Source organism: Hyla sarda, chromosome 1 (assembly GCF_029499605.1).
Source record: "Hyla sarda isolate aHylSar1 chromosome 1, aHylSar1.hap1, whole genome shotgun sequence".
NCBI lineage: Eukaryota > Metazoa > Chordata > Amphibia > Anura > Hylidae > Hyla > Hyla sarda.
This window is the reverse complement of record NC_079189.1, coordinates 513,690,445-513,706,396: the sequence shown is the minus strand read 5'-3', so window position 1 is coordinate 513,706,396 and position 15,952 is coordinate 513,690,445. Positions and strand designations below refer to the sequence as shown.

Below are 15,952 nucleotides of genomic sequence, written 5' to 3'. Positions count from 1 at the left end.
ACACATATTGCAGCTTGTTCCTAAACAGGGAGACTCCAATTGTTGCTAAACTACAACTCCCATCATGAGGGGCTGTAGTTAAGCAACAGCTGGAGACTCCCTGTTTGGGAACACACTGCCAGAAAGGCTCTGTTCTCATTATGCAAAACGCATAATGTAAACAGAGTCAGGCCTGGACTGTGTAGCTCCGCCCCCTAATGATGTTAACACTAGGGGCAGAGCAGTAACAGTCACAGGGGGTCTCAGGAGTAAGACCCCTTTTGCCCCTCTTCCCTTGGGCCACTAATCCCATCATGGGATAAAGTCTGTCCCATGATCGGAATAGTTATAGTACCGCAGCGCTGAGGGATGGCACTTGCAAATCCCCCGGCTGCGAGACTTTTCGGACTACTACTCCCATCATGGACAGGCTCTGTCCATGATGGGAGTTATAGTCCAGGGACTGTGGTGCAGATCACAGCAGGTAATTCTCCAGAGACCTGCTGCGATCCGCATTTATCAAATTAACAAGCCGGCGGCACATGCGGCTCCACTGCGCCCCCCACCGGCTCCAGGCTCCGGTGTCATAATTCATAATCCCCGCCGGCAGGAGACGGGAGCTCTGATTGGTGAATAGCTATTCACCAATGAGAACTCCCGTCTCCCAGCCGGGATTAGGAATTATAAGAGCTGTATATAGGACCCTGGAGCCGGCGGGGAGCTTAGTGTATCTGCATGTGCCACCTGCTTGTTAACTTAATAAATGCGGATTGCAGCAGGTCTCTGGAGAATGACCTGCTGCGATCTACACCTAAGTCTGTCCATGATGGGAGTAGTAGTCCTAAAAGTCCCGCAGCCGGGGGAGTGCCATCCCTAAGCGCTGCGGTACTACAACTACTCCCATCATGGGACAGATTCGGTCCCATGATGGGAGTAGTAGTCCAAGGGCAGAGGGGCAGATCGCAGCAGGTCATTCTCCAGAGACCTGCTGCAATCCGCATTTATTAAGTTAACAAGCCGGTGTCACATGCGGCTACACTGCACTCCCCACCGGTACCTATATACAGCTTTTATAATGGGGATTATGAATTATGACACCGTATACAGGTGTACAGTGAGCCGGCAGGGAGTGCAGTCTATGGCACTTGCACATCCCACGGCTGTAGGAGTTTTAGAACTATTACTTTCATCATGGACAGACCCCCTGCGATCCGCATTTATTAAGTTAACAAGTCGGTGGCACATGTGGCTACACTGCACTCCCCGCCGGCTCCTGTATACGGTGTCATAATTCATAATATCTGCCGCCGGGAGACTGGAGCTCTGATTGGTGTACAGCTTTTCACCAATCAGAGCTCCCATCTCCCGGCGGCGGGGATTATGAAATGCGTCCCTCTGATTAATAAAAAGCTTTTCACCAATCAGAGCTCCTGTCTCCCGGCGGCGGGGATTATGAATTATTACAGCATATACAGGAGCCCGCGGGCAGCACAGTGTAGCTGAATGTACCGTCGGCTTGTACAGTTAATAAATGCGGATCACAGCGGGTCTCTGGTGAATGACCCGGTGCGATCTGCACCTCAGCCCCTGGACTATAACTACCATGATGGGCAGTCTGTCCATGATGGGAGTAGTAGTCCTAACTGTCCTAAAATCGTCCTGCAGCCAGATGGATGTGCAAGTGCCGTCTCTCAGTGTTGCGGTACAACTACTCCCATCATGGGACAGACTCTGTCCCATGATGGGAGTAGTTGTAGTTTAGCAGTGTTCAGGGCTCCTGCATCCCCTGGCTGTCTCGGTAGAACACTTTCCTACGTGTCCTTTTTGATGGTGTATTTTTGCATTAAAAACAATTTAAGTGCACAAAAAAATTTGTCTAAACAAAAAAAGCGCACATGATAAATTAATATCCACTGTAGAATGCATTCCACAATACACAAAAAAATAGAAAGTGAAAATGAAAATCACTGCGCAAATTGTTGCGCAAAATAATACACAAGAAAAAGGGGTAAACTCATTGATAAATTGCCCCCTATGTGTAAATTGAAGATAGGCAACTGATATGAGTGAGGACATTTTTCTGTACAGTACTGAACCCCATTTCTGACCATATATGATTTGTTTGCAAGACGCACATATGGTCATGCTTTGACTCTAACAAAAAAAAACACAAAACAACAGAATACAGTCAGAAATGGACCAAACGTAGTAACTAGTAGACTATGTTCGATGCACTCAACTCAATGCATCCAGCACACATATGCCATGGTATAAATTCTGCAGGTATGCTGACATATACCCAGATTTAGGCTACATTTCAGATTTATATATTGTAAGAAACAAAATGAAATAAATATACTTGTTTTTTTAACTAACATTTTAAAACTTAGAATGAGGGCCACAGGCCGACATTTAGCATTGTCTTTAGACTGTTTTCCGTGTCTAGAAAGGCGCATAAAAGGCACAAGCAGGGTTTATTTGCGCCTTTTGGTTTACACATTTCTGCAGATTTTGAGTTGCAATCCACTGATTTTGGCAATACACATAATATAGAAGGGTTTTATGAACTGCGCCTTTTTGTGAAAAGGCGCAATGCCACTGAAAAGTCTCTAAAACTACACCAGCCCAGACTTTGCTTAGCTTTTTGGTCAAGTCAAAGAGAAATTTCAGAAAATGTGACCAGCACAAAATTTATCAAATGCTCTGTGACCATTTCATAAATTTGGTGCTCCTACACATTACTGGCACACGAAAAAAAAAGAGGTAGAAAAATGCTTCACTTACACCTACAATGATAAATGTCGGCCACAGTGCATAAAAAATTACTAAAATCATTGTACTTTGTGAGATCTTGACCATTATAATATAGGCCTTTTATGTGTGATAATATTGTTATATAGTAAATGTGCCTTGTGTATATCCTTTATAACAATAATAATATTGTAAATGTTGTAAAATTGTAAATAAAAAAATCCTGAAGTGATAAAGAGATCTGATTCCGTGTAATGCCTAATCTGCTATTGACTTTTAAAAGTATTACCAGGTCTTTGACGAATGCTTAGCTGCCAGCACATTCTGCCGCAACCCAATACACACCTAATTGCTCGGCAAAAAGGCAGTTTCCCTACCTCATTGAGCTGGATGATGTGATGAATTTGCCTCAGGTACTCGCTGCCACCTGGTTTGTGGCAGATATCCAGTACCATCATGTTTATTTTCTGCTCAGTCAGATCGAGCCTGCTGCCTTGGTCTTTTAATACTGAACTGTCTTCTTGCATCGCAAAGTCACTGGAAAAAGAGAAAATGTATAATGCTGCCTGACAGAACTGCAAGGAAAATATAAGCATGTCTGCATCATAGTGTACACACTACGGTGTCTACAATGTTACACATGCTACAGTCAACACAATGAAATGACGAATCATATGTTATCACAGCGGTTCAATCTACAGAATTCTTGACATTTTCTACATGAAGAAATATCTACTAACATAATTATATCTAGTACATAATAGTTGTCCTTGTACATATGCACATGTTTATGGACATAGTCATGCCAACCAGAATGAAAGCATCAATTGAGCGCGCTGCTGGATATATTCAGGGAACTGAAAAATGGTTCAAAACGTGAATAAAAGGTGGAACACATCATGCATTATGACTATAACTGGTACAGCATGATTTTCTACAGTCCCTAGAACAAGGAAGGTGACCGACTACAGCTACCTTGTGCCAGAAACATGCTTAGAACAGCTGTCACCTCCATTTTCTCTCCATTCTTAAAGTTCTCCTTCCATGAACAGAAATTGTGCCCCAATACACAATATCACAGAACTACAGTGCTTTGGGGACTCTCAAAAATGAAAAGGGGTTGATTAACATATTTAGAAATGTGACCAGTGCTACAGATTGTGCTAAGAAAATTAAAAAAATTAAAAATTAACTGAGCTTCATTGAAAGAACAGTGTGGCACTAACCGGTCTGCAGTAATTCTTCTTTAAATGGAGGACAGTACAGACAGAGACCTCACGGAGTATTGTGAAGACACAAGACAGCTGTCGCCTTGTGACTCCCCTACTCTGTCCATACTGTGCCCCACTTGACTTGTTTGTTACAAACAAAATAAAGAAGAATAACTGCATACCGGTGAGTGCCATATTGTTATTTCTATGAAGCTTGGCTGTTACTGTTCTGTGACTGTTGGCGCAACACCGTATAGCTGTATTCACAAAGGAATCCGTAGTCGCTGAAGCACTTCCTACAGCGTGTACTATATTATAGCAGCTGTCCAGTGCCAGGTACTGTTCTCGTTAGATAAAAATTAATTATACCTAACCCTCTAGTTCTTAACATGTCCTACACTTATCCCTGTAGTCTTCACCTTGCCCAATGCCACCATCCCACTACTCAAGCATTATTTATAGGGTTGCAGCAATGACAAACCTACATAACCAAGTCACCACTGCAGTCAATCACTGGCCTCAGAAGAATACACAAGGTCAGTAATTGACTGCAGCAGTGATGTTGGTATATCAGTGCAAATCAAGCTGGCAGGAGTAAATAGTTTTAAGCACAATTCTAAGTGTGAAAAAATTATTTTAGAAATTTTTACAGAAATTTATAATAAAAGGGAAAATTTAAAATTTAGATGGAACTTTGCTATGATCATCTCGGAGATGTTTCTACACCTTGATTGGAGTCACTTGTGGTAAATTCGGCGGATTGGACATGAATTGGAAAGACACAGCCCTGTCTATATAAGGTCTCACAGCTGACAATGTATATCTGAGTAAAGACAAAGCCTTGAGGTGGAAAGAACTGCCTGTAGAGCTCAAAGAAAGGACTGTGTGGATATACAGATCTGAAGAAGAATACAAAGCCCTGACTTGAACCTAAATTAACATGTTTGGAGAGACCTACACATTACTGTCCACTGACTGTTCCCATTCAAACTGACAGAGCTTGAGAGGATCTTCAGAGAAGAAAGGCAGAAAAAACCCTAATCCAGGTATGGAAACCTTGTTGCAGGGAAGTTAAGAAAAACAAAAATGCCCCAAAGCCACCACAATACCTGTTTTGTGTCCCATGAAGTTATCCTTGTGATTTTGCCAGCTCCCGTGGCCCCTGTTATCATCTGAATATTCTTCTTTCTTGCTGGCAGCCCAGACTTCAACTCCCAGCAGTCAGTGCGGCTCTGTGTAATGGCTGCCTGCCACTTGCTATTACTATCTGTGCGCATGCTGTGTTGTTGTAAACACACAGTGAGCAGCACACACTGTACATGTCTTTTCTTTCAAACTATCCTTCCTCACAGCAATAAATCATGCTATGCTCTGAATGGCAGCAGTCAGTGATTAGATCTACAGCAGGCAAAGAGCAGCGTTATGTGCTGAGGAGACGCTGGACTGTTTTTCTCCCAGCAAGATCCTCACACAGGGAGGGGAGGGGGAAAGGAGGTGTGGCTGTGAAGCCAGACAAGACAGAAATAACGTCTTGTTTGTCTTCCAGGAGGTTGGGGGGGGGGGGGGGGGGGTGTTGAGCTAGTCTCAGTGAGGGTTTTGCACAGAGACAAGGTGGATCTGATAATGACGTCTTTCTCTCACTTCCTGCATGTAAGTGACTGCTGAAATATATATAATTTATACATATATATATATATATATATATATATATATATTTATTAATAAAGCCTGGATAATCCCTTCAAGGAGCAAATGATGACTGATAGCCGCACATGAGTAGAACCAGCCAATATAAACACAGGAGATGAAAACAAAAACCAGTAGCCATAGCCGAGGAAAGTATTTCTGAAGAAGTAGGTTTAATATAATTTGTGCAGAGGAAGCTAAATATGTCCATCTACTCCTGTGGTATATGGAGAAGGAGCCGCTACACCAGATATGGAGGAAAACACTCAACACTTTATTTCAAAGAAAGACAGATAATTGTAGCTGAACAATCCAGGTACCCACAATGCAAATTATACTAAGATTTTGTGAAAAATGATATGGATGCAACAAGCAGTCCCATGAAAACTGTACCAGCCAACTGTTACTAATGCTTTTATTAACATAAAATAAAATAATTTGTAATGAAATAAATATGGTAGAATGTTTGTATTAGTTTTTACATTCCAAGAATATATCATCTAAATTTAATTACCTATTTTTTCTTTCTTTTGCTACAAACAGAAATTGGTGTTTCATTTACAAGAATCACTAGGAAAGTTATTTTTATCTGTTCACCCTATGACTAATCTCAGTCACACATGCGTTTTAATTCTTAATTTTTCTGCTATCTGTTAGACAAGAGAATAAAAGAAAACTTTTTTTTTTAACTTCTAGATTTAAATTCTGCATACCAAATATTAAAATAATTGCTACATTCAAAACCCCATCACCCCTGACAGATGACTGCAAGAAGTTCTATGACAGGGTGAAAGAAAAGTCTGTTTAACCGTCTGCTAGTTATTGTGTCAAATACACTGGATTTATGACGCTATCTAAAAGAAAAACAGATGTTGTTGTTCATAGCAACCAATAAGAACACAGCTCTGATTTTTCAAGAGCAGAATAGGAAGTGAGGAACTGTGCTCCAATTGGTTCTTAGGGGCAACAAAGATAAAACAAAAGTTTTGTTTTAGACAGTTTTATAAATCTCCTCCATTGGCCCTAAACACTAATGCTGCAGGAAGGAGGGATACTGATCTGGGAGGATCCGGGCAACAGAGGGTTAATATGATTTCAGAGACTGGAGCTAAAGTGATGATGACTGTGTCTTACATATTTTTGACTACACAATTTTTCCTGGCTAAAAGCATAGGCTAAGGGTGCATGCACACCACGTTTTTGCTATAAAGTTCCCGTATATGGTTTCAAGTTAAAAACCGTATGGAACCGTATAGAAAACCGTATGCATTGACTTAACATTGTAAACCATATGTCAAACGCATCATCCGGTTTAGTACGTTTTGAGTCTTATACGGTTTTGTCTGTTTCTTTTTTTTACCCATACCCAAAATCTTAGTCTACTACGTTTTTTTGTCTGGGTGAAAAACTGTCAATGGGAGTCAATGGGAACCGTACAGAACCGTATGTGCGTACTTTCCATCCGGTTTTCACTATGCGGTTTTTGACTTTGCACATTTTTTTTCTTGGAATTTCAATCAAACTAGTGAAACTTTAATTAAAATCGAGTGAAAAGTTAAAAACTTATACTTTTTTTTAAAAAACAGAGGCAACCGGAGATCATTTTTCTAACCGTATACGGGTTGAAATTTGTACACACGTTTTGATACAGTTTAGTCAGGTTTTGAGGAATCCATTTTTCATCAAAAACCTGATACAGGAATGGCATTGCAAAAATGTGGTGTGCATGCACCCTAAGGCTGGGTTCACATGTTGTTGTAAAATGAGTATGTTCAAGTATCAATTAGGATTCGGGCAAAAGGAATGTCAGCAATCAGCATATACTTTGTCATATTAAGCCCACTGAGTTTAAAGGGTAAGTCCAGCATTGGTCTTCTGCCTGTTTTTTTTAAAGATCGGTGTGGAAAGACGCAGCTCACGCTGGGTGGTACAGTTGCAAAGGCAACGCCCAGCGAGTTCCCTGCACAAACCCTGTTCTGATGAATGGGACTCATATAAAGGACTTCCTCTGCATTGTACGGTTGCTTTGGCAACTGTACTGCCCTGCATGAGCTGTGTCTCTCCACACAAATATTTGCAGAATGATCAGTAAACCATTGCTGGACTTACACTTCAATAGACTGAAGTTTACTATGTTTGGTCCATTGCTGAAATGGATAGTCCTATAGACATAATTTGTAAATTTGTCTCACTTAGCACACTCTTCCCCCAGCTATTTCTAGCTATTGGTCGCTGTCTGAACACTCAGAACCCGACCTATAAACTGTTGACATGTTTTTCATCCTTAAAGGGGTACTATCTAAAGGATAGGGGATAAGATGTCTGATTGCGGGGGTCCCGCCGCTGGGGACCCCCGCGATCTTCTTGCTGCACCCGGCATTCGTTTAGAGTGTCACGGCTGTCTGGTGACGTCCCAGCCATGCCCCCTCAAAGCAGGTCTATGGGAGGGGGCTTACATCGACGGGGCATGACCGTGACATCACGAGCCTCTGCCCTGCCAGTCATCCGGCACGGAGCGAAGTTCGCTCCGTGCAGTGGACGTCTGGGTTGCAACAGTCTAGATCGTGGGGTTCCCCTTTGGATAGAGGATAAGATGTCTAGGGGCGGAGTACCCCTTTAAGGTTTCTGGCAGGGCTTCTATGATTTCAACTTTAAATGGGCACTGTCAGTTTAGAAATAGCTGGGAGAAGAGTGCGCTAAGTGAGACAAGCTTACAATGTAAGTCTATGGGACTATCCATTTGAGCTGCACTTTTCTCCCTGCTCTTTCTTACAATTGGTTGGGGTCTGAACACTCAGACCTCGACTAATCAAATTGTTTGACACGTCTCTGGGACATGTAGATTTTTTTTTTTTTTTTAAGCAACATGATAGGTATAAAACTAAAAGAATAGAACTGCAGACTACACTATTCTTCCCGTCAAAATTGGAGCATGTGAGTACATCTTTTTTTCTTATATTGAATGGATCTTCATTCCAAATGTCAAAACGTTGGTTTGAATTTGTCATATGGAGGAATAAAAACTATTTTTTACTGAACCCACTAGGACGCTGCGAAGTGAAGCCAGATAGGTCCCTGAATGATGCGTCTTTTATTGGTAACATTACTTTTTTACAGAAATACGCTAAATGTTATGCGATACGTATTTTCTCCTGTGTAGATTTAACTACTAATACACAATGGTCCTTGCAGAAGTTAGGAATTCTGGTGCCAGTAACTATTAAGACATGGGTACCATGTGTTCTACAGCCCCTGATTGATATTTATAGCAGGTAGATTATTGCACATCTGCTCCAATGACCTCAATATAAATGGTTTTACTGCAGTCAGAAATGTTGTAATAAGGGGCACTCATAGGTGCATTGTAAAGCTTTTCCTACGGTGCTAATAGCAGAGAATATTATCAAGTGTAATTGTACCTTTTGGATACTAAACACCACCGCTCTGTCCTAAATGATGTGCTATGTAATGAAAGGCTTCTGCAAATACGCAAGCCTTTCTATGGCATTAGGAGGACAATTCGACGAGACTCTTTTCATGGCAGGTACAAACCACCTTATTTTATCCAAGGATTTTGTATGTTTGTACGTGAAGATGACATTGAAAAAGTTGAGGGCCCTCTGACAAAGGATTGTATCACCCGAATTGTATCCTTTCCTGTCCATCACTTTGCAGGTGAAGCAGATGATTGGATTCAGTCAGTGCTATGATTAATGAGTTCCTCTCTGTATTTGGTATAGCCTATCAATCATGTCATTAGGGAGAATGTGCCCTGAAAGAGGCAGACCTCAGCCAAGGAATAACTGCATTCATCTTAATCTGTATATGCACCCAGCCAGCCAAGTCAGGGTCACCATGATGAAAAACAATAATCTTCAACGCCACAAATTACTTTGCAAAGACGGACGTTTCCTCACTTTTTTTGGGCAGCATGTTCTCTAAAATACAAGATGACTGTTTACAGCCTGGGTGTTACTTTGTAGTGAAGGTTATTTTAATGAATAGTAATGTTTTCAGACAGTGTACAAGACAGGCGGTACATACAGCTGCCACTTTATACAGGGGGAAGGGTTTTTTTCCTGTACAAGTCAAAGTCATATCTAAACTAAACTACTTAAAATTCACAGTACTGCAGAGGTCATCACTTTATTAAGTCTGTCTGTGTTCCTATCTATCCGAAAACATTTTATCATATCCTACTATATTATATAGCATATTACTGCCTATAATAACTGATGCACTCATCAGATGCTGTTCTAGCACATGTCCTTTATCTGTATGTGGCATAAAAAGAATAATTTACAAATGTAATGTGCTGCACCACAATTCAGGCAAAGTACTCCGAATAAGGAAAATACTCATCAGAACCCTACAGCTTGACAAACATGTAAGGATTTTGCATTACTGGCCATCTAGAAGGATCTGCTGTTTTATAAATGAAGAGCAATTCTGCACGATTCACATTAGAGTTCCCCAAAAATGGAAAAGAGTAATTTTAAATGTGAAAAAGAAGAAATCATGAATTTGCAAACATTGGCTATTTCACTGACAAATTTCATAGACACTAGCATTACACCCTCCATACCAGAACTATTTGGTAGTTGTGTATAAACTTGAGACTTGAAGATATTCCACGCTGACTAAGGTTCTGACAAGGTCCAATTACTAACACCGCCAGGATATGACTCACCAACTGTACGGGGAAACACTTGCAGAATTGTGGGGCTGATTTTATGAAGAGCTTTTCTTCAGGCTTCTTCCCTCATCATTGCCATGCACACTTCTTCCACCTCCTCTCCACACTGCAGCTCACATTGAGCTCTGCATTCTACAGTGACTGGGACTAGTCCAGAACTAGACTGGGGCAACTCCTCCGGCCTACACTATAAACAGGGCAATTTGGGGGTTCCCATTGGGTAACAGGGGTCACCTAGTCACTCTGCATCTCCTTCTTAAAGGTACAGTACATAAATTATACAGAAATACAATAAATATAATAAAGTGCATAACCATAGTAAACATTATAACAGTGGACCCAACACAGGAGCATCAGGCATGCCCGAGGAGATCCACAGCCAACAGGACAGACAGCCTTTGGTGCTGGGACACCACATTTGGGATATACCCTTTTTTTTTTTTGTAAATTCCTTACTTCTAGAAGGTGGTTGCAATGCCTGGGTTCTACCCTACAAGTCACAGCAAAGCACGAAACATGAAGAAAAACAATTGTACATGAGGTTGGGATATGTCTGCAATAATGTCAGTTAATACAGTCATAGTACAAGACTGAAAAGGTGAGACACACAGCAAGGAGGATGCAAGCCACATGTGACTCCCAAGCCCCACTGGTTGCTGACCACTGCCCTACATACTTTAATGTTACTCAGTGTAAAAAAAAAATGCACCGTGGAACCAGCCTATAGATCTGTACCAAATGTGCAAAAAAAATCTGCATGTGTCACATACGGCTTACATTGTTGATTTTGGTGAGGAATTTTAATGCATTTCTGCGACACATAGGGAATGCGGTGGAATTAAAAACATATATAGCATTTGGACATTGATCATTCCAGGCCTGTAATACTCCCGGCCATTAATACATTTATTGACAATCCCACTCAATCCAACAGGACCAGTAGACATGAAGAAATAAAGAAACTATGATAAATAAACAGTTATAAATAAATAAAAAAGAAACTTTGAGAATAGATGTTAGAACATTTTTTCTTTCTCTTGCCTCTTTACACACTAGATGAAGCCTTTCATTATCCTTATTTTATTCATAAAGTACTGTACCGCAATGTCACTGTAACCTTCATACAATACGTATGTCAAGATATACTATGACTGGTTACTACTGATATCGTTTTACCCTACTGACCGAAAAGTCAACCCAATGCCCAGATGGCATCACATTCCTTACAGTCTCCATAGCACTTCAATAGAAATCTAACTCGTTGGAGGGTCAAGCAAAATCCAATCTAACATTCTGATATCCCAATGCAAGTTTCAAGCTGTCAGCATTTAAGAGATAATAAAAGTGACATCCTAAAGGCATACTACATGGTTGAGAGGTTGAAGAATACATTGTAAAATGTTCCAGTATGTCTGTAAACCCTTTTAGAAATGACATTATAAAACAGAGGCATGACTGCTGGGAGTACTTCCAGTAGAGACATACACAGATATAGATGTATACATGTATATGCACAATAATAGTCTCTTACCTGACCGAGCTTAGAACTTTGGCTTTTCTTAACTGGTTTTCAATCCACTTTGGTTGGTGTCTTTCAATGTCTTCAAATATACTTTGTGTATCATCCTTGCTGTCCTTGGCCTTTAATCCAATGGTCTTTTCTAAGCATCGACACACAGTAGCAAGCCTCTCATTGCTCCAGCGAGACAACGTGGTACCTGTCATTTGTTCTATGGCATTTCCATCTTCTAGTATATGGCAAATAATACTAATTAAGTTCCATACGACCATACCTGTATCTTTACATACAGAGGACTGCTCTGATAATTTTCTCTCGGAGAATGAGTAGAAATACTTTATTGGGGGAGGCAGGCACGCAATTACTGAAGGTAGCTTGCTGATCACAATGGAGACTGCTTCAGCTGTCAATCTTGTAACGTCTTTAACAGGAAAAAGAAAAAAATAATTAAATACTTTTCTGCCATTTTCTGGTAACTCAAGAACATACACTTCACTACAATTCCCAGTATCAGGGTCTACTTTTCAACTACATTCAACTCCGAATGACTTATAGTGGGGTTACTTAAGTGCTATGATTTTGAATGAGGTCTGTATGCTGTCCTTTTGGTTGCAAATTTTAGAAAAGTATACTTAAAGGCCTGTTGACTTTTCATGGGAACTAACATTAGTTTGTGTATCTGACATTCTCCCTACTGGTAATAGCTAATGTGTATGGGCTTCTAACTATGTCAATATGCATGGTTACAGTAATAAAATAAGAGTTTTCCACTAAAGCTGGCCATTTACTTTCAATAGCTGCCAGCAGAGAGCTTTCTGGCCCATTTCTCCCATACATGTGCACAACTTGGCTTTGCATGTCTTTTCATTGGGGAAATGGAGGAAAGCCACAGACTGACACCTCCAACAGTGGCTTATCTCTATGGCAAGAAAAGGATCGCGTGTTGGAATCCAACTTGCCCAATCCTTCTCTTTCAAGATATCATCTGCTGAAGGAGAATCAGGAGGCCTTTATACACATTAGGCAGTCAGCTGGGTCTGCCGAAAACAGTGAAGTAGGGTGACTCTTCTATATGTTTGGGGGTCCTAAGTACCTGTGTGCCATCATATATAAATCTTGTGTACACATTTTGAAAAGGATAAAGTATTTTCTGTATGTTAAGGTTAAAGGGGTACTCCGGTGAAAACCTTTTTTCTTTTAAATCAACTGGTGGCAGAAAGTTAAACATATTTGTAAATTACTTCTATTAAAACATCTTAATCCTTCCAGTACTTATTAGCTGCTGAATGCTACAGAGGAAATTCCTTTCTTTTTGGAACACTGATGACATCACGAGTACAGTGCTCTCTGCTGACATCTCTGTCCATTTTAGCAACCAAGCATAGCAGATGCATGCTAAGGGCAGCATGGTGGCTCAGTGGTTACCACTGCTGCCTTGCAGTGCTGGGGGCTTGGGTTCAAATCCCACTAAGGACAACAATAAATAAAGTATTATTATTATAATAACGTCAGCAGAGAGAACTGTGTTCGTGATGTCATCAGAGAGCATTCCAAAAAGAAAAGAATTTCCTCTGTAGTATTCAGCAGCTAATAAGTACAGGAAGGATTAAGATTTTTTAATAGAAGTAATTTACAAATATGTTTAACTTTCTGCCACCAGTTAATTTCAAAGAAAAAAAGTTTTCACCGGAATACCCCTTTAAGAATAGTATTTGTTATAGACAATATTACCAAGCTGTGACTTTTAGACTTCTCCCCTTCTTAATATGAGTTCTCTGTTGAGCCCCACTTTATTCTGTGTTGGTTAGAGTTCAATACTTGGTGGAACATGGTATTAAGCAGATGCAAAAGTGTAAAGCAAGCATTGTTAAGAGCTAAGAGACCCAGTGCTATTTATTTAATTAATTTATTCATGTATTTCATTAATTTAATATACTCATTAAAGAAAATGAAAACAAAGTCATATCTCAATTATTCTTAAACAGAGATAATAAAAATGCCAGTAACAACATCTTATTCCGTGTGTGATAATGGAATAGTCACAGCTCCCCATTCACTTTATGAAGCAGAACTTCAATACCAGACAAGCTCTATGGTCAAGGGTGGTTCTGTTTCCTGAAAAAGCGAAACTTTTTTCTAACCTTACACAACCTTTTTAGGGAAGGGCAAATAAATAATCTGCGATCAATTATGTTGATAAAAGTTTGGTAAACAAACTAAGCCCACTGGGGTACAGGGACAAAATGCCTACTTTTATTCATAGAGTGATAATATATTCCAGCAACAAGTTGTACCAACCTTTATTTTCTTTTGATTGGCTGGACATTGTAATTATCTGTTGGCTTTTCTGGATAAACCTGTGAATCTTCCTTCCATCCAGCTCAAAAATGGGTATCTAAGGCAAGGAGTGCACTCATGTTTGGGCCAATTCTGCTTAAAGGTGTAGTCCACTGGAAAACCAGTTTTTTATTCAATCAACTGGTGCCAGAAAGTTAAACAGATTTGTAAATGACTTATATTTAAAAATATTAATCCTTCCAATACTTATTAGCTGCTATATGCTCCACAGGAAGTTCTTTTCTTATTGAATTTATTTTCTGTCTGACCACAGTGCTCTCTGCTGACACCTCTGTCCATTTTAGGACCTATCCAGAGAAGGACAGGTTTGCTATGGGGATTTGTTCCTACTCTGGACAATTCCTAAAGTAGACAGAGGTGTCAGCAGAGAGCACTGTGGTCAGACAGAAAGGAAATTCAAAAAGAAAATAACTTCCTCTGTAGTATACAGCAGCTGATAAGTACTGGAAGGATTGAGGTTTTTAAATAGAAGTAATTTACAAATCTGTGTAACTTTCTGGCACCAGTTGATTTTAAAACATTTTTTTTCCAGTGGAGTACCCCTTTAAAGAGAACTTTTATGTTGCCTGAACCACATGTCATTGGGACGGCTCTGTGGCCTTTCTACACACCACCAGCCTTGATTGAATTAATTCATCGATGTTTGGGCATAAGGAGATATCTAGTGATCACAACCAAAGGGCAGAGAGAAGCCTCCGGGAACCACTCCAATGACTCATGGCTTAGGCAAAATAAAAGTGATGACAGATTCCCTTCAAAAAGGTCATAATTCGTAACTTTAAGTAGCAACAAGAGAAAGACCAGTGTAACTACTATGAAATATATTGTAAAAAAAAAAAACAGACACTTACTTTTGTGCAATTTTTTGGACTTTTTTTGGTTGGTAAAATTCCATTTTTCCGGTAAGGCTTTAAGCAAGTCATCCGGAAAATGATGATGATGTGAACTGGAGAAAGAATGATTGGTGGGCTCACTGGAGCTGATGAATGACGTAACCTGGTTCACCAAGCCTCTCAATGATCGTATTAAGGTTCTTCGCAGATATATGAGCACTGTATTTCTGCTGCTATGCACTAGCAAGAAAATTAAAATAAAACATGAATCCCAAAAAAATCTCACAGACTCCATTTATACAATATTTATCTGAAATACATGGGAAGCATTGGAGGGATATTCAATTATCTGTATTTTCATGGATACACAGAGATTAGTGCTAGATATAACTCCCAGACAAAGCACAGTAGTTTAAAAATATAGAGATGACAAAAGAAAAAGTTTTTGAACAATGTTAAAATATTACCAATAATGTAGAACCTGAAAAATAAGCATATATTAGTCAAATGAGTACTCGGGATAGCAGTTATGTCCAGGTTACAGTAGTAAAAATGTTATTAACCAGTTCAAGGATTCACTTAGGAGCACTGGTGGTAGAATGCAATCGTAGGATCAGAAGGCTAACCATGAGAAACTGATAGGTATTTGGGTTTTTATCCAAAAAGTAAAAGTTTGTTACAATTGTATGGTATTTAATAGGACTGCCTGTTAGGCTAGATTCCACTAGTATGTCAGAACAGCCTCAGCATAGTGATACATTAGCAGTTGACACAATGGTATATCCCAGCTCCTATATGTATTGTAACCATACTCTAAGCAGCCACTCAGCCTCATGACAAAATTCTTATTTAAATTATTATTTGGGCATCATGCTGGCTAGCGGTACATATTATCAAAGAAATTGCTTTATGATTACAT

At 39.9% G+C, this 15,952-nt stretch overlaps 1 protein-coding gene across 12 annotated transcripts in view; it reads right to left on the bottom strand.

The window, feature by feature from the left end:
- The window catches only part of KIAA0825 (KIAA0825 ortholog), a 406,103-nt gene that overhangs the window by 219,381 nt on the left and 170,770 nt on the right, over window positions 1-15,952 (bottom strand). For all 12 annotated transcript variants that reach the window (XM_056538004.1, XM_056538051.1, XM_056538057.1 and 9 more), the window contains 3 exons: window positions 15,052-15,273; window positions 11,855-12,263; window positions 3,108-3,267 (listed from right to left, as the gene is read on the bottom strand). In XM_056538004.1, the coding sequence (XP_056393979.1) occupies window positions 3,108-3,267; window positions 11,855-12,263; window positions 15,052-15,273 (791 nt within the window). The remainder of the gene's footprint in view (window positions 1-3,107; window positions 3,268-11,854; window positions 12,264-15,051; window positions 15,274-15,952) is intronic.